The sequence below is a fragment of the Colletotrichum scovillei genome (assembly GCF_011075155.1).
Source record: "Colletotrichum scovillei strain TJNH1 chromosome Unknown Contig00012, whole genome shotgun sequence".
Lineage (NCBI taxonomy): Eukaryota > Fungi > Ascomycota > Sordariomycetes > Glomerellales > Glomerellaceae > Colletotrichum > Colletotrichum scovillei.
In genome coordinates, this window is record NW_023336270.1 from 224,054 (window position 1) to 240,854 (window position 16,801).

Sequence of the window (16,801 nt, forward strand, 5' to 3'; positions counted from 1 at the left end):
TAGCTTCATTATTATCATACTTGCCACTGACAAAAATGTGATCGACAGTGGTGTCTCAACTGAAGCCTACAACCACCCCATAGATATATCAAATGAGCAGAAATATGACTGGCGCATTTCAAAGATTGACTATGTCGGAAAAGGAATTCATTCATTTACCAATTTTCATGATTCCAATTCCATGTGGTATGTAGGCTAGGGTAATATGATAAGATCAGTCGGCAGTTGTTGATGTCGTCGACCATAGTACACGTCTGCGGCCGAGGCCCATCCACGGTCCGATAGCGGAGACACGGCGAATCGATGTGCACCCGATTACTATCGCGGTTGGCTCCGGTCAAGGCTGCCGCTTTGTCAACCCCGCCATCCTTCAGTCGCCTGACAACCTTCCTCAGTAATAGATCGGTGTGTTCTTCATCTGCCGCTGTTCCTGAGAAGTCAAGTCGAGAGTTTTTCAACAGCAAACCGAGCGAATTGCGGATGCATCTTACAGACTAAGCGCGAGCAAAAAGAGAATCAGCTCTCTGCACGAATTTTGAGTTGCAGCATTGCTCTTCTCATCCCCGGACTGGAGTACCCGAAGATCATCACCAATCCATACCCTTTATTATGGCTGATCTTCAGGATCTGGACAGGCACTTAGCCTCACTACAGGCAAGCCCTGCAACACTGGCTGTTCTCAAGGACCTTCATACCCAGGCTCTCAATGAGCCCCCGTATGTGAGCACAGATAGTCAACCTGCTTCAGTGGCGCTGGAAAGATTCGTGGCCCTGGAGCCGGATAAGTGCGCTCTGGTATACCTCCTCCTGCGCGCTACAGGGGCAAGACATGTCGTCGAGGCCGGGACCTCTTTTGGCGTCAGCACTATCTGGCTTGCCCTCGCCGTAGGACAAAATGCAACGGCACAAGCTGCCAATGGCAAAGTGATCGCTACAGAGAACGAGCCTGTCAAAGCCGAGAAAGCTCGAGAGCACTGGAGCAGGGCGGGGCCTGAGGTTGAATCTTGGATCGAACTTAGAGAGGGTGACCTGCGAGAGACGCTGAAGACTGATCTGCCTAAGGAAGTTGACTTTTTATTACTTGACAGTAAGTTTGTCACCCTTCCTGCTAACCCATAACCCTAAGTAACCCTACGCTGGGCTGCTAGCCTGTACCGTGCATGGCACGAATCAACCCGCTAACGACTTGACAAGTCTGGTCGCGGCTTGCGATGCCTACACTCGCTCTTGTGAAGCCACATCTCAAATCCGGCGCCTTGATCGTCATTGACAACATAATTTCTGGTCAAGCTGGTTACAAGGATCTGATTGAGCATCTAGATGATCCTGATAATGGGTTCAGGACAACTACGGCTCCATATAATGGTGGTTTGCGAGTAGCTGTATACCTGGGTCATTAGATAAGTCCAGGCTTGTGGAAGAGGGCAATTGAGGTGATGGGCAAGAGCAATCACATGGCAACAAATATGCCAAGATATCAATAGCAAGAGGAGCTCCCCGGAGCTCCTGGACACAATAGGACAGCCTCCTTTAGACGTCTACACCCCAAATTTCGCGTCATGTTCAGAGAGCCTGGACCATTCCCTCATGCTTGACAACCCAAGTTCCGTCTTTCGGAAACCCAGGTGCGTGCCCTTCGGAGCCTGCCCATCCAGCTGCCATGTACCCGATCGCTAAAAGAAACCCCCCGTTTCCAGGGAAATAGGGTGGTGGAGATGGACCTATCGCAACCTCGTCAGTCGATCGTGTAGTCCCGCGGTACCCAAACTACACTCGTTCAGCATGTTGCATTACTCACTTGGACCAGACCTATGAGCAAAACCTTGATCGCCAAATGTCCAGTGATCAAAATTAGTCAGGTGATATATGGCTCGCTCTGGGTTCCCGATACGCGCTGAGTTGATGGCCAATACGTTTCGGCCCCAGCCTCGAATTTGGGCGTCACCCCACACATCCCATACCTTGTCTGCAGTTCTAACACCGACCTCTGGGCTCACCTTATGCATCTATGGTCAGCTAATAGAGCAAACTGGGAGTCTACTCTCAACATCCGTAGGACTTACCAGTGGGGTATCGGGTACCATGCCTTGTAACATAATAACGCTTCTAGGATCTTTGTTGAGCTGAGGGTTATCCCACCAGGATGCATTTACGCCACCGCCAACCCAAGGAGCGAACAGTCCATCATACTCAGGAGGGGATGCCATGTTCTCTGCCACTCTAGACCACTCTGGGGGGCAATCTTGTTCAAGTCTCTTTTTCCAGTTGCAGGCTGCATTGAGAGCCCATTGCCAGTATGCAAGCTCATAGGCCAAGTTGGATATCTCTGTAGGGGACGAATTCTCCGTGACACCCTGTATAGGTGGTCCTAAATCATATTTGCCGCTCGAGTTGTTGAACCAAGCGAAAGATGCCATGTACTGAGCAGTTGACGTGATGACACGATCCCATCCTTGGAGAGTCTCCTTGCTTTGATTGGCTTTGTAGGCTAGTTCCGCAAGATAGATAGGGTGTGGTTGCTGCCATTGAAGATACGCCCTGGTCTCTCCAGGAGCGATGCCCTTGGTAACAAGCTCCGTCATCTTGGGCCATCTGATTGTCCACTCTGATCAGTCGATGAAAATCTCACAGTCGGACGGACCTGTAAATCTTACCTTGCGCCCTCCCATCCCATGCGACGAGCTCTTGCCTCAGCGCTAGGCAGGAGATCCTCATAGACAGCAGGGAATATCCGATCAAAGTATTTTGATCTTCCCCAAGTCGCCCAATGAGCACAATGCCAAACGACCATCTCCATGTGAAACTTGCCCCACCACCCGTTATACACCAGACCACTTTCCTGTGGTGGCTGGCCAGTGGCTGCGCTGTTGACTCTCATCGCATATTGTGAGAGTATGATGCGTCGCTGGAGCTCCGTCGCGTTTGGGTTTGACGACTGGGTGAGATCTACAAACCCCCCTTCTTGCCAGTACCTCTGCCAACCAAGACTGTTCCGCCGGCGAATTGAGGAGGGCAGTGACGGTCTTTGAAGCTTGAGACTATACTGGGCAGTGAAGGACAACCTATTCGCTCTGGTGATATTTTTTCCGGAGGCCGCTGGGAACAGTCCATAGCGATGCGCATTAGTCGTGTTAGAATCCTGTGTCCCAATTCTTCTCAAAGTCAATGGTGATTCCTTGGGCCACCGCAAGTTCTGGTAGTATGACGTTTCTTGCATTGTGTGATGGATATGAGCTGTGTCATCAGAATCAATTTCGGGTTTAACAATAGAAGTCGTGTGATTGTCCGGGAATTGGTAGCTTCCCATGAACACCTCAAAGTCTGATGTCTTCTCAACCTTGTGGATTGAAGGAAATGGAAAGTCAAATTCGACTCGAAGGGTTCCTTCAAAGATCAACACGGACTCGATGTCGAAAGTAACGGAGTCGGTGTCAAAATCTCCTTGAGTAACCACTTTCACATTCTCACCATCGACCTTGAACGACGAAGTGGTAACACCGTTCCAGAGGTCAAGGACTTGGCGGGGTTCCGTGATCGATGATAGCGTCTTGTTCTTATAACTCAAGCTGATGCGGCCAAGATTGATGCGGTTGGGGTTGGCACTTAACCATTTCGAAATTTCTGGCAGCTTCGGATCTTCAAGGTCGTAGATAACTTCTCTTCCATGCGTAACTACAGGGACGCCCGCATATTCTTCCAGCTTTTCTCTAGTGAAATACAACGCGGTATGAGTATCCGAAAGACGCGAGTGTGCAATTGACTGAAGAGCCAAGTTCTTACCCGTTTTGTGGCAACGCATCCTTATGCCATCCCCAGCTGGAAAGTGTGTTGAAAGGTACCAACGATTGCGTGCCCGTGATGTCAAAATTGAACGCAAAATCTCCATTTCCAACTTGAAGAGGTGTTGTGGTATTGTCTATGACTTTAGGCACCTCTGTTCGCAATATATTGAAAGACTTTACGATAGCTTTTCTGTTAACATATCAGTAATGCCAAATATTAGAACATGATGTCTTTTCCTAGACCAATAGCCTTCTTTCCTCATACCTGTCAATAGCTGCAGCTGCCACGGCCGGCGCTAGCAAAAAGAATTGCACGAACATCTCACGTGGTCGTGATACCAATTACTGGCTACAACTCATGTGATGATTGACGAGATAGGCATCACTTTGAATACTTCTGAGGATTCGACGGATAAGTATGCAGATATATCCGTGATACCGCGAGGTAGAGACGGGTAACTCGGTTCAAGTCTACCCCGAACGCGGGGTTACGGCCCCTGCTGCCGTTCCCAATTTCCAGAGGTCCCACGGCGGATCACTCAAGAGACGAATGGGATTAGTTCCGTCGTTTCTGTGGTGCAACCCACGCTCTAATGGAGCAGATAAACTTTAATGAGCATGTGAGAGTGCTATTAAATATGAAAAGCTTGAGCTAGAAGATCTAGAGACTGGCCGAAACTGGGATTGTCTTGTCAATGAACAGTCTTACGGTCTCGTTGAATTCCTCCTCTCTTTCCCACAACGGCACATGGCCACAGTCTTTCCAAGCAATATACTCCGGCCCGTCTCCCAACGCAGCCCTGATTAGCTCAAAATGCGGAAAGGTAATGGTTTCGTCAAAAGTCCCGTGCATCACCAAGATTCGGGTTCTGCCTACTTCGTCCCCTATTCTTGCGAGATCTGCGTCGCTCTTGTGATGCCATCCAGCGGCGATAGCCTGTAGCACGACGCCTTTCCTCCGAGAAAAGTCGGTATCTTCGCAACGCTCTGCGAGTTCCTCTGCCACAAAGCGGTCAAGGTTGGTGGGAAATGTTTTTTCTGGGTCCAGGGATCCGGTGTCCGGCGCATTGAGATAGCTCATAGTGAACAGCCTACTGGCCTTGTTCTTGAGCTCTACGTCAACTGCTGTGGGAAGAAACATGGCGACTCGTTGTTTCATATGCTCGAACGTGTGAACGGTTCGAATCAGGCGGGGAGCCGTAGAGATAAGAATCAGCGATTGCAATCGTTGAGGTATCAGAAGCGCAAGTTCTTGCGCAATCATGCCACCTAAGCTGATTCCTGCAATGTTCAAGTCTCGCGGGTAGTACTGAGAATCAGTATCGAGCCACCCAATGTGCCTCAGCAGTTCGACGAGGTCCTTGGCCATATCCAAGGTGCTGTACCTGCAAGTTGGCTTGGCCGACTTGCTCACCCCGCGATTATCAAAGACAAGGGAGCTGTACTCCTCGCCACGCAGATGCCCAAAGTGCCGATTCTGACGCTTCCACAGGTTCCGGCTACCACCGAGGCCCATGATCCAGACAATTTTCTTTGGTCCTCGGCCGTGAACTTCGTACCACATAGGGAATGGCCCACCTGGACGAGACTCGGCCACCGTCGCGAAGCCCGATAGCCTGGGTTTAAGATCCCATTGCGTCGTCTTGTATGCGGGATGGCGAAGAATCTCTTCTGCTGAGAGGCTCGTCGCTTTGGTTGACATCTTGTCATCAATCGATGAAGCCTAAATTGCGGGCAAAAAGAGTTTGGCGATCGTTGGCTTCAATGTTACGTCAAGCAGTCAAATTTGACGGTCTGCTATATCCCGGGATAAATTTGGCTCGCCTGGGGTGTTTGCAATATCCAGGCTGTTCGTGTCCAACGTCAGCGATAGTTTATCATCGGCATGGTCGGTAATGCTCAGTTGCTGAAGGTTCGCGGTCGCTCGGATCTGTGTTTCACAAGAACCGAGGCCGATGCTACAATGAGTGGCACACAAGCGCCGATGCTCCAGCCCTTCGGACGACCACAGGAACAACTGAGAGCTTCGAACACTGATGCTCTGGGCTTCAATCGGCACGCTGAGAGCTGTCATGTTCAATCACTGAGGTTGCCCAATAATGGACAAAGTCAAGAAACAACGGTAGACCTGAAGGCTTGAAGATTGAAGGCGCCCCGAACCAGTATGCCTTATAGCGGAGGCTTAATGCTGAGATGGCGCTGCTATGGGCTTCAATAACACCCTTCGGCATCCCCAGTGCGACATTCAATCAAGTCTTTGAAATCGGACGTTCCTTTATGCTCTCCGCCCACCTCTGTCCCTAACAGTCTTGATACTTGCCAGATATTGTCAAGTTCTCTCAATCGAAAGTCTCATATTTTGATTGAGACTACCAGAGCATGATAAACTAACATGCACCCAATTGGTTAATCGCTGAAGACCCGTTCACAGCGCGTCTCGTGTCAGCGTCCTTACGTTTGACCTGGCCCGAACATTGACGCCTTTTATTGAGCGCGCTACCCCTACAGTGGGGGCTCATAAGTGTCCATACAGCACACAGTATAGGGCAGTACCAGTAATCTTCAACAGCACACAAAAACGTCAATATAACTCTAATTTAAAAAGAAAAAAACATCAAAATATATATTAACTATTAAGTAACTATAGTTATATATAATTTATACGTAATTTGTATATAAAATCATAGAGTTATTAAAAAAAATTTAAAATATATTTTAAAAAATCTTGTTTATTGTGGGCTATAACGCTTAAGTAATATAAATCGCACGATTTTCCTTAGTGTATTTTCTCACTTTTTTATTATTATTAATTTTTTAATAACCTATGTATTTATAAAATGTTTTAAAATTATTTTAAAAATATTTTTATATAGTTTATATAGTTAAATATTTTTGAGAATTTTCTGGAGTTATATTGTTACCTAGGTGCTTAAGATACAAGTGGTTCTGTATTAGTGGAATTAGTGGGCTTAAGGTGACGCACTGGGAGGGTGTATTGAGACTTTTGAGCCCTCACTGTACTCACTTCCAACTGTGGGAGCCCGCGTTGGCCTCGCTAAGAGCCTGGGACCGCCCCAATATTACAGTGACTCGAGGGCTTGCAGATTCACGTCGCGGCTAACAGACCCTTGGTCTTTTCTTGTCCTCCGCAAGGTGAGTTGCCATCTCTCAAGACCGAGCACGTGTCTCAGAGGTCCAGTTGTTCATTCAGTCAAAGGATAGCTGCCTCCATTGGCGCCTACAAAGCGACGCGTTTCGCTAAGCGCCCTATCTGGGGTGACAAAGCAAAGGCAGTTGGGGTTGACTCGCTACGACTCAGACAGCCAAGCCCTGTCGGCTCCAGTGTTGGACGGCCTGCCAGACGCGCGACAGGGTTTGGAGAACGAATGATTGGATGTGACTTTCCAGCGCTGCAACAGTAATAGCGCCAAAGCTCAAAGGACTGGTGTTACTATTTGCGTTGAACAACATCGTGAGGTCGGACTCATTGGATGTTGTTTCCGCTCAAGAGCAATGGCCTTTGTCCATTTCCAGCTTATAAAGATGGTTTTCCTGGTGTCCTCGATGCTGTCCTGAATCACCCTCACTACGACTTTTCATTCCTCTCTCCATCACTTGGCGCCTGTGTTTCCTCGGAGTTTTCTAAATACTTTGCACTGCCGGTCGGTCTCGCATTTTTTTGCATTATTTTCCCATTACAGCATCGTTCGATAGTCCTCCCGTGGCCATCTTCCAACTTTGCGTCTACCTCTCCATTTTTGAGTGCTTTTCGCAGTCGCATACTTCCGAACCATTTCCGACCTACCCGTTCTTTCACCTCACAACGACAATGGGAAAGTTCGGAAACGCTATTAAGGCCGGCCAGAGTGCCGTTGAGCTCGGCCGCAACGTGCAGGGGCTCGCCGGCGCCGCCTCCGAGTTTCGTAACGCGGACAAGGCAGAAATGGGTCGCCAAGCCGGACGCGGTGTCTTCAACGAGGGCGCTGCAACGGGCAAGACCATGGGGAAAACATGGCTCAAGACATTCGAAGTCGTACCCCGCCTAGTCTGCCGCGGTCTCCAATTTCTCTTCGCTCTCATCGCCTGCGGCTTCTACGGCAACCGTGTCGACGCTGACCGCAAGGCAAACGATGGCTTCTCGCCAGAGTGGATCTTTGCCATCGCCGTGGCAGGAGCTTCAGCTATTACGGCTGTTCTCTTCGTCGCTGCCACACCGCTCGGCGCTATTCCCTATGTTGGCAGCAGAATCAAGATCTTCAAGACCTACCGTGCTTTCGCTTGGGACTTCGTCCTTTTCGTTTCTTGGATCGTGGTGTTTGGCATTTTTGCAGCAATTTTCCTTCACAGGGAGAGCGACAACTCATACAAAGGCAGCAAGACGAGCTTGATGAAGGTTGCAGTCTGGATCGACTTGGTAAATGCAATCTTTTGGTTCGTTTCTGGTGTTTACGGCTGCATCAAGACATTTTTAGGAGACAAGACGGACGCAATGACCGACAAAATTGGCCAGAAGTTGTTTGAGAAGAAGAAAGCTAAGGAAGTGCCAGCCAAGGAGGCGGGCTACGCTGAGAGCGTATAATGCTCCAGCTACACACCACATTATTGTTTACTAGCAGCTCGACCTTTCAATCACCGTACTAGATTTGGCTGTAGAAAGAGACTTAATAAGATATCACTCAACGTACACAAGAGTAATACTCAACCAGTCTTGTACAGGGCCATTCGCTGACTCGTTGCGTTCTCCTCATGCCCAGCTCTCGTAGCAGATCTTCCTAGTTGACTACTGCTAACAAAAAGCCGTCCAAAACAGTGTGGCCCTCATGGACCGTATGCGCAGTTGATATCATAGGAAGAACCGTTGCCGTGACTCTCTTATCCTTTCCAACGTGAGTCAACAACGACTCTTTCCCCTCCTTCGCCTTATCTTGACCCAAGATGTTCCACACCACATTATCGACGTAGATGCATCCCTTCGGTCTGGTCAGTTTCACCGCCCAGTCAAAGTACTTCTCCTGCTCGCCCCATGATGCATCGCAAAACACCATGTCAAACTTGCGGCCTTCTGCGGCTAGCTTGGGTAAGACGTCCAGAGCGGAGCCGAGTATGATCTCGACATCGAGCCCCGATACATTATCAAGGGCTACATCGCGATGCTTTGGGTTGATCTCAATGCTAGTGACTTTCGCTCCCGCTTCGGCGAGCCAGATGGTTGAATACCCGCCGAGGGTACCAATCTCGAGAACTTCCTTGGCGCCTATGAGCTTACACTGAATGGCGAGAAATTGGCCTTGGAGCGGGGCAACAGTAATCTCTGGTAAGTTGTGCCTCTGGGAGTTCGCGATCGCGTTGTCTAATTTCTCGTTTGGTGGGAGAAGATTCGCTCGAGCGACGCTTTCGATGGCATCCACAGCCGCGACGGTGTTTTGCTCTTCGGTGGACATCTTGGTGGTGTTTCAGGTGATGGTTTTTAGTTATGATTGTTTGTTGGTGTTCTGTTGTCTCCCAAATGACCCCTACCCCTCATCACCGTCGCTGGCGAGACCGGACTTAAATACTTGCACACGTTGGTACGCCGGGCTTACCTTCACTAGCAGATGGTGTAGATGAAGCACTTAACTACGTCAAGTAGAGTAGGTGAAGCTCGGAAACCGAGCAGAATTGCTTCGGCGAATTGCACTGCTTGGGGACTTTTGCTCTTGCACACGCCATCGAGTTTGGAGTACATACCTACAGCATGGCTTCCATCGGGTTCGGTCCGATCGGCCGCCGAGATCTAGACGAATTTACGAAGAACCCCTCTCGCGTTCAACGATGCATACGAGACCGCCGAGATATGCCACCGACTTGCGAACAATCAGGAAGTTTATCACAGACCGCGATTAGACAATTCATGCATCTGATGCAAGGAATTATCTAGTATTACACAGCGGCCCGGACCAAGTATAAAAGCCGGTTCCGGTCCGTCCACCGTGGGGCCGCAGAAGTAGCTCAGGCCGAAACGCGACGAGCGGGGCCGAAGCGGTGTGGGGGAGGAGTTTTGCTGGGCGAGCCAAAGTTTTCTGAGGATGCAACACCGCATCGCACACAAGTGTGGTGGTAACTTTTCGTGGCGATGGTACAAGGAACTAGTCCATGCTCACATACCTTAATGCAAGACGTTATTGGAATATTACCTCGCTTTCGGTGAGTCTGTCCAACACAGCACGAGCTGAAGACTGGTGACAACATGCACGCGCCCGGCCCCGCTGATACTGCCATGTCGTTTCCCCTACCGTCTTCACGCAGTACTTTCGCACACGAAGCAGGTAGAGAACAAAATCTATACGATTCCTTCGATGTCTCAGAGAGTTAGCTAGATTACAACTGAAAAAAAAGGGTAGTAGAAGGGTCTACTGGATCCAAGATATACTACCAAGCACCGGTCAAGCTTTGCGCAACTAAGCTTCAGTTCAACGGCAGAAAGAAAGAGAGGCAATCGTTTCGCCCAGAGGCCAAATCGGGCACGGTACTGAGATTTCTTTTGCACAGCGGAGTCAGTAACATTGTTGCACGGTAGGATAAAGCCTCCCTGAGGGTCAATCCTGAAGGTATTCCATCCTACGAGGGGTGTCTAGTAAGGTATCCCAAAAGGGGGGGGCAAGACCTATGTCGAGTCTGCGAAAGAATCGTGTGAACATCTTGTCCCAGAGGCCTCCAGTAACACGTGTAGTGCCGAGATCTGGTAGAATCCGTGTTGATGATCGTAAGTGCGGCATCTTCGTCCTTTGCGGTTATGGTCAACAGCCTTCAGCCAGCAACGAACAGACTATGTCTAAACGTCTAGTACACGGGGATAATCTCGCGAAAGATTGCAAGAGATCTTAGATACAGCGATGAGGCTAACGGGCCGCATTTGGTGCCCGCGGATTGCGTCCGGCGCTAGAAGTCTTGAGGTCCACTTCGTGTGAGAATAAGGAGGGTCGCTCAATGCATTTATCTCCACCAGAAACCTCATCGCAAACCAGGCACAATATCTGAGCAGTGCCACCAATCACCTCGCCGGACTTGTTCAACACTACTCCTCTCAGTTTCTCAAATCCCTGCGCGTTCTTGTGCGTTGTGCAAACTATTCTTAGCCTTGTTCCAGTTGGGCCGAAGAATTACTTGGGCGATATCACTGGCCGAAGGGAAATTCGCGCCGGAAGTTATGGGCATGGTCTAGGCCAATCGATAATCTGTTCAACCTCGCTAGCAATGCGCTCGAATTTGACAGACGTTTTGAATCCATTAAATTAACAGTGGATTACTACATGTAGGTACGGGTCCTGTATTGCCTCTCGTTGCCTCTCGTTCACTCATCAACAATTACTGTGCCAGTCGTGTTGTCTAGACCACATTATCCCCGCGCTTCGTCTCAACCTCCATTCCAAACTCCTTCTGCACTCTGATCGCCCCGAAGCCACTCTTTGTCACGATCCTCTTTTGGCTGTGATCATCTGGCAAGCTGTCGCTGCTAATATCGCCCAGATCTCTGCCGTAAACCCTTGTCTCAACCCCAGATCGACTAGCTTGGCTGATGTTCTTCCTCGTGGGATCCCTCTCCCCGAGCTCGAGATAACTGTTCTTGACAGCGGCTGAAGCGGCTGGATCTTTAGATGACTTGTTTTTCGAGCCGGTGAAGGACGTGAGGCGGGCGAGGGCACGTTCGAGTAGAGGTCGACATGCGGGGAGGTTGGCGACGAGCATTCCGATGCCAACTTCTGCCTGTGCCCAAGCGAGGATAATGCTGAGGCCTTGCAGGAATTTTTCGGCATCGTTGAGTAGGAGGAGGTAGTTGAGTCGAACAATCGGAGCCACCGATGCACTAGGAATTGTTAGCAAGGACAAGACGTTCTAGCGCCGAGCAATACTTACAAGAAACCCAAGCCCAGAAGACCGATAACAGACGCCTTGACCTTGTTCGCCATCTGCAGTCTCCAGATGAGAGCGAAAGGCATGATTGCGAATATCCAGTCAGTTGAGATTGATACTGCGGCAACCAAGAAGGACAGCGCGGTCTGGATTTCTCGAGGTCTACATTCGCCCGGCATGCTTTGATGCCAGTTTTTCCTAGTACGTCTCGTCAGCACGTGCAGAACCACACTTTAACAGGCTGAAGACTCACTCAACCGGCGAACATTGAAAGAACAAATACATGCCAGTACCTCCTGTGCAGACTGTGACTAGTGCGAGGCAGGTGTAGATGACGATTTGGACCCAACGTTGGCCATTACCGATGCGCAGCAACGTGAAACCAAGGGACCACTTGAGAGTGACCAAGGTAAAACACCAGAACTCCTGGAAAACATAAAACCACTAGAGATCCGTTAGTTGACTGCATACATTGGATGGTATCACCCTTCAGGTGGAGCATAATTTACGAAGTATGAGTTGGCAACTTGTTCTGCAGAAAGGGTGCTATCCAGTTGCCCAACTCCGCTCCAGGCCATACCTATTAAACCGATTTGCGACACTGCCCAAACCGGCTTCGATATGTTAGCCGAAAACAACTCAAAATCACTCCGCATTGTGCGCATTATCAGAACATACAATAGTAGCAACCATGGCCCAGTCATCCGGTCCCCATGCTTTCCTCTGCGCCCGAATCCAAAACCGCAAGATCATGGTGATGATGTCGAACGGCAGTGGCACCAGGACCGCAGCGGCCATATCCTTCGACGTAGCCGCGCCCATCTTGTCGAATTTGCGGGTTCGAGATCACTGAAGAACCGGCTTCGTGCTCCACGGGTTCGTTTCGAGGTGAGAGAAAGAGTGCCACAAATCGAACAGCGAAAAGAATAGTGAAGACCCGAACGACCCAGAAAACTTATAAGGGAATGCAAAGAACATAGAAAAAGCAAGCACGGATCTGACAATTACTTAATAGCGGCCCAAATTCTTCTGGCAACCGAAGTTCGCATAGGATCCACCGACCCCAGCCCCGGGATCACTGCCGTTGCGGCACTGTGGTCCTCCTTGCCACAAAGGGGCGCTGGGATGAACATGGTAAGAGAATTCAACCCCCTTGCGAAGCTCAGACTGTCCAATTTCGAAATGATCCCGTCGGCAAAATGCTCGTGTTTCCTGTCCACTAATCAGGAACGATGATGTGCTTGACAGTTGCCTCGCCCTGACATGAGATGCAGGAACACAACGGAGGCGGAGTTGGTTCCGAGATGGTTATTGGGTTCTACTTGTGAATTTCTTCGATTGTAACATCGACTTACCAGAATGTCTTTTCGCCGAGAAGAATGGAGAGGTTACGTTCGGCCTCTTTGGCGTTCTTCCTCCTGAAGTTTGCCCAGTACGCAACGTTTAGGCGTGCCTGCCCAGCTTCCCAGCTTCCAAGGATTCTGTATGTAACATGTGATCACTGCTATCGTTCGAAGCTATCGACGCTCACTCAAAGTCAAAAACGTGGATAGCATTGGCCGGCATTCTGCTCAGCGTTACAGTCGATGCTTCGCGAGATCGGTGGTTTCCAACAACGACGAATATACACCATCCATGCATCGTCGCACTCATGCCACTGTCCCGAAACGTATGGCCCCCATCCTAAAGTAGATCGATGCCAAATTCGGCAGATCCCTTCCGAGCATCGGGGAGTTCTTCAAGAGTTTCCGGCGGTGTCAAGCTGCGAAGAATCTTGGCCTGACCCATAATAGTGGATTATTTTCTTCAACACGGTATGCATACTCGTGGAGACAGGAATCTCAGCAGTGTCCATAGTTTCCATAAAAGCCCCTCTACAGTGCGCATATAATGGCCAGCATCAATGCAAGACCTAGTCGGCAAGGTAAATAAATACTAGATTGGCAAGCCATTATGCAAGCGATGAGCGCTCCATTGGTCTTCTTGGATGTTGAAGCAGAAGACTGTCTCCTGGTGACTTGAACGCAGGATCAAGTAATATCAATGTCAAAACCAACATACTTTGGGAATTGAGGGAATTTCCAACTGGCCCTGGCCTTTCACCCAAGGTGTTCATACTTGCGAGTTTCACGACTGGTTTATGCATATTGAGATCGGCAGAAGCCTTTGGTAGTTGACGTGTCTGCGTGGAGAGCCAAGATTCATGATCCTGCTCAGCCCCTAGTCGAGACTCCTCTTCGGATCCCACCCACCATGCGGCCCGGCGGCACTGACCAGTTGGCTAGTTCACGAAGTGGACATGCAAGCATCGGGATGAAGCAGCAGCAACAGGACACAATATATAAAGCACACAATTTATCACGTGGAGAGAGGCATAATATTCTCCCCGCCTCCACGTCACATTGTTTATTCTGCTCTTCTAACATCCGAGAAAAATGGCTCCTTTCAGGGTTTTCGAGGGCAAGCTTGCCATTGTTACTGGTGCTTCGCGAAGTAGGTGGTTTGTTAAACTTTCCGGGTCTCTCTAAATGGGATCCTTTTCCATAGCAAGGATTCAACGTTTGGCTTGAAATCACAGTGGACTGACTGGTTTATCAAGGCTTTGGCGCCGTTCTTGCTGAGCACTTTGCCAGCAGAGGTGCCAACGTTGTCATCAACTACGCCACCGAGGGCTCAACGTCAAAGGCTGAGGCCTTGGCCAAGGACTTTGAGTCCAAGTACAACGTCAAGGCTCTTCCCGTCCGGGCTGACTTGAGCAAGCCTGAGGCGCCTCAGCAGCTTGTTGACGCCGCCAAGGCTCACTTCACCGATGCCAACGGTCGTTTCCAGATCGACATCATTGTCAACAACGCTGCCACGGTGAACGCTCAAGGCATTGACCAGCTGGACCTCGATCTTTTCGATGAGACATTCAACCTGAACTGCAAGGCACCCGCCCTCCTCGTCAAGGCCGCTTTCCCTTACTTGCCTACCGACCGCTCTGGTCGCATTGTCAACATCTCCAGTGCAACCACCACGTGGGGTGTCTGGTGGCAAACATCATACGCTGGTACCAAGGGCGCTATCGAGGCCATGACCCGTGTCTGGGCACGTGAGCTGGCCGAGAGAGCGACCGTCAACGCTGTTGCTCCTGGACCGATGGACACTGGACTGTACTCTGGCCTGCCTGACGAGCCCCGCGAGGCTCTTCGCCCCTTGAACAACCTGACGCCTCTTGCCAAGGCTAGACCTGGCGTTGATAGCCAGGAGGTTCTCGACTTGGCGGCAAGCATTGGAGGTCGCCCCGGTTACTTGGAGGAAGTTGCTGGAGTTGTGGGGGTCGTTTGTTTGCCTGAGAGTGGGTGGATGACTGGTAACCTTGTGGGGGCCAGCGGAGGAGGTGCTTTTGTTCGTTAAGCGATGCCAATTCCCTTGCATGTCGGATAAGCATTACTGGTGTTTGGAGCGAGGATGTTCTCTTTTTAGCTCAGGCAGGTGAATGGATGAAGATCAACAATTACATGGGCGCAGATGGAGCGGCAGATCCCTCATATAAAAGCGCGCCAACGAATGAGGGAATAACGTTGGCAATGCGACAGTGCGTGAAGTTGCAATGGAGACAATTGTCGGAGAAACTGTCGTTTTCGGATCAGGTGCAAGCTATGCTTGTTTAATCAAGGGCATGGCATTGGTTTGTTGGATCGCCGACTTAGACGGATGGATTCCGTCCTTTCGTTTGGTTCCCTCATACATCGCTTAGATGGCAGCGCAGGGTTATCGAAACTCATTTCAGGCACCTGCTAAGATCTCAGGGGGTGCACTAGTGACTACCAACGATGCTACAGTTTCGGCGCCACCCGTCATGTTTAAGTTGACAGGGGATCATCAGGCGAGTCCGTGAACCCTACAGGAGCCCCATTGGAGGATTTGGCCCCCAGTCTGATGATCATTTTGCATGTCCGGATGAAGCAGCAGAAGTACGGATATCCCCTCGAGGCTTTTCAATCAATAGGGGTTCGGAACATTTTACTTTGGTACAAAGAAGGCATAAGTGTCGCAACTTGATCGCTCAAAAGGCAGACAAATGTGATTTAGCAAAGCACTGCTTATCACGACGACCTCATGGGCCCTGGTTGCATGTACATATGTACATGCCCCCCTGGCTTTTAGATATATGCCAAGCTGTGTCCAGGCAGCCTTGATAACCCTCGTTTCTGCGCAAAAGGCCTGCAACAGGCAAAAGGATGTTTGGAAAGGCAATGATTTTCTCGATATGATGAAATAACAAATATGCTTATGGTGTGAGTCGATGACACATGGTTGATGTTATTACCTCCGGGCAACTTCTTGCTCTCCAGCACGGGAGCCCGAGGTGTGATGGTCTCTTTCAAGGACTTGGCTCCTGGGAAGGAAATGGAAATGAGGAAAGCCAAAAACTGGCAGCGCTTCTTGATCATTCGGTGGCTTCGTTCTTTCTAAGAGTTCAATATCAAGGCAATTTGTTGTCAAACAGAACTTCGCATGGTTCACTGTTTATTTGATCTGCGTATCATTACGGGCTACATGTATAGTTACGACTTTGGAGCTAGGCATGTGATATCAACATTGGTTGCAGGTCGACGTTCATACCATTGCGAATTCGTGTTCGTGACAAAATGCAACCAGAGTAAGCCAGAGCTTGGGAGTAGTACGTGCGGAGCATGAGATCTATAAAGCAACTCTCAGCTGAGTAGTATTACGGGTTGCGTTGCCCTTCCCCGCCCACGCTCATGAAGCCCAATTACACTACACTCGGAGAGTCACACTCCTAGATGAAAAGGTGATTTGACCATTTATGAGTCTTGATTATGTGTCAAGTCATCGTAAAAAATCATGAGATCGATCTAACATGAATCGAGAGGTCAAAAGAAGGGCTTTTGGATCGTCTCCCAACCACCACTTTCTTCACCGATACTTATCTTGCCATTGTGATAATTTGATTCTTCAATAGGTTCGTGCTCAATTAAGCCTCATCCGTGACTTGGTTCCAACTGCGTTCATGGTGCGTGGGTAGGAAACAAATATCATGCATGCTACGATTGCAAAGTACCTCTGAACCTTACCAACGCCGAAGACTGAGAGGTCTTCGCCCAAAGTTTAAGGATTCATTG

General features: G+C 49.7%; 7 protein-coding genes across 7 annotated transcripts; 3 read left to right on the plus strand and 4 right to left on the minus strand.

Moving 5' to 3' along the window:
* The first annotated feature begins 371 nt into the window (after nucleotides 1-371).
* Nucleotides 372-1,570, plus strand: HER10_EVM0013010 (uncharacterized protein). The gene is made up of 2 exons (XM_035482382.1): nucleotides 372-1,087; nucleotides 1,195-1,570. The coding sequence occupies exons 1-2, from the start codon at nucleotides 610-612 to the stop codon at nucleotides 1,398-1,400; spliced, it is 684 nt and encodes a 227-aa protein (XP_035326390.1). The 5' UTR covers nucleotides 372-609; the 3' UTR covers nucleotides 1,401-1,570.
* HER10_EVM0012537 (uncharacterized protein) lies at nucleotides 1,564-4,103 on the minus strand (the record flags this gene model as incomplete). Its single annotated transcript, XM_035481931.1, has 7 exons — nucleotides 1,564-1,721; nucleotides 1,799-1,997; nucleotides 2,064-2,218; nucleotides 2,270-2,592; nucleotides 2,655-3,707; nucleotides 3,781-3,972; nucleotides 4,048-4,103. The coding sequence occupies 7 exons, from the start codon at nucleotides 4,101-4,103 to the stop codon at nucleotides 1,564-1,566; spliced, it is 2,136 nt and encodes a 711-aa protein (XP_035326377.1).
* A 340-nt stretch (nucleotides 4,104-4,443) lies between these two features.
* On the minus strand, nucleotides 4,444-5,484 carry HER10_EVM0006600 (glycylpeptide N-tetradecanoyltransferase; the record flags this gene model as incomplete). The annotated part of the gene is made up of 1 exon (XM_035476181.1): nucleotides 4,444-5,484. The coding sequence occupies one exon, from the start codon at nucleotides 5,482-5,484 to the stop codon at nucleotides 4,444-4,446; it is 1,041 nt and encodes a 346-aa protein (XP_035326210.1).
* Nucleotides 5,485-7,375: 1,891 nt separating this feature from the next.
* Nucleotides 7,376-8,361, plus strand: HER10_EVM0002257 (uncharacterized protein; the record flags this gene model as incomplete). The annotated part of the gene is made up of 1 exon (XM_035471977.1): nucleotides 7,376-8,361. The coding sequence occupies exon 1, from the start codon at nucleotides 7,612-7,614 to the stop codon at nucleotides 8,359-8,361; it is 750 nt and encodes a 249-aa protein (XP_035326085.1). The 5' UTR covers nucleotides 7,376-7,611.
* Nucleotides 8,362-8,554: 193 nt separating this feature from the next.
* Nucleotides 8,555-9,223, minus strand: HER10_EVM0011505 (O-methyltransferase; the record flags this gene model as incomplete). The annotated part of the gene is made up of 1 exon (XM_035480936.1): nucleotides 8,555-9,223. One exon carries the CDS (start codon nucleotides 9,221-9,223, stop codon nucleotides 8,555-8,557), a length of 669 nt encoding a protein of 222 aa, XP_035326352.1.
* Nucleotides 9,224-11,147: 1,924 nt separating this feature from the next.
* Nucleotides 11,148-12,494, minus strand: HER10_EVM0004088 (uncharacterized protein; the record flags this gene model as incomplete). The annotated part of the gene is made up of 5 exons (XM_035473743.1): nucleotides 11,148-11,625; nucleotides 11,676-11,870; nucleotides 11,926-12,116; nucleotides 12,182-12,286; nucleotides 12,351-12,494. The coding sequence occupies 5 exons, from the start codon at nucleotides 12,492-12,494 to the stop codon at nucleotides 11,148-11,150; spliced, it is 1,113 nt and encodes a 370-aa protein (XP_035326137.1).
* A 1,613-nt stretch (nucleotides 12,495-14,107) lies between these two features.
* HER10_EVM0010821 (short chain dehydrogenase) lies at nucleotides 14,108-15,068 on the plus strand (the record flags this gene model as incomplete). Its single annotated transcript, XM_035480269.1, has 2 exons — nucleotides 14,108-14,165; nucleotides 14,272-15,068. 2 exons carry the CDS (start codon nucleotides 14,108-14,110, stop codon nucleotides 15,066-15,068), a joined length of 855 nt encoding a protein of 284 aa, XP_035326336.1.
* Between the last annotated feature and the right edge of the window lie 1,733 nt (nucleotides 15,069-16,801).

What these genes read in the sequence shown, in the direction of transcription:
- HER10_EVM0013010 (XM_035482382.1), top strand. Translation starts at nt 610, where the DNA reads ATGGCTGATCTTCAGGATCTGGACAGGCACTTAGCCTCACTACAGGCA. An exon ending in TGACTTTTTATTACTTGACA is followed by an intron (nt 1,088 to 1,194) that starts GTAAGTTTGTCA and finishes CGACTTGACAAG; the next exon opens with TCTGGTCGCGGCTTGCGATG.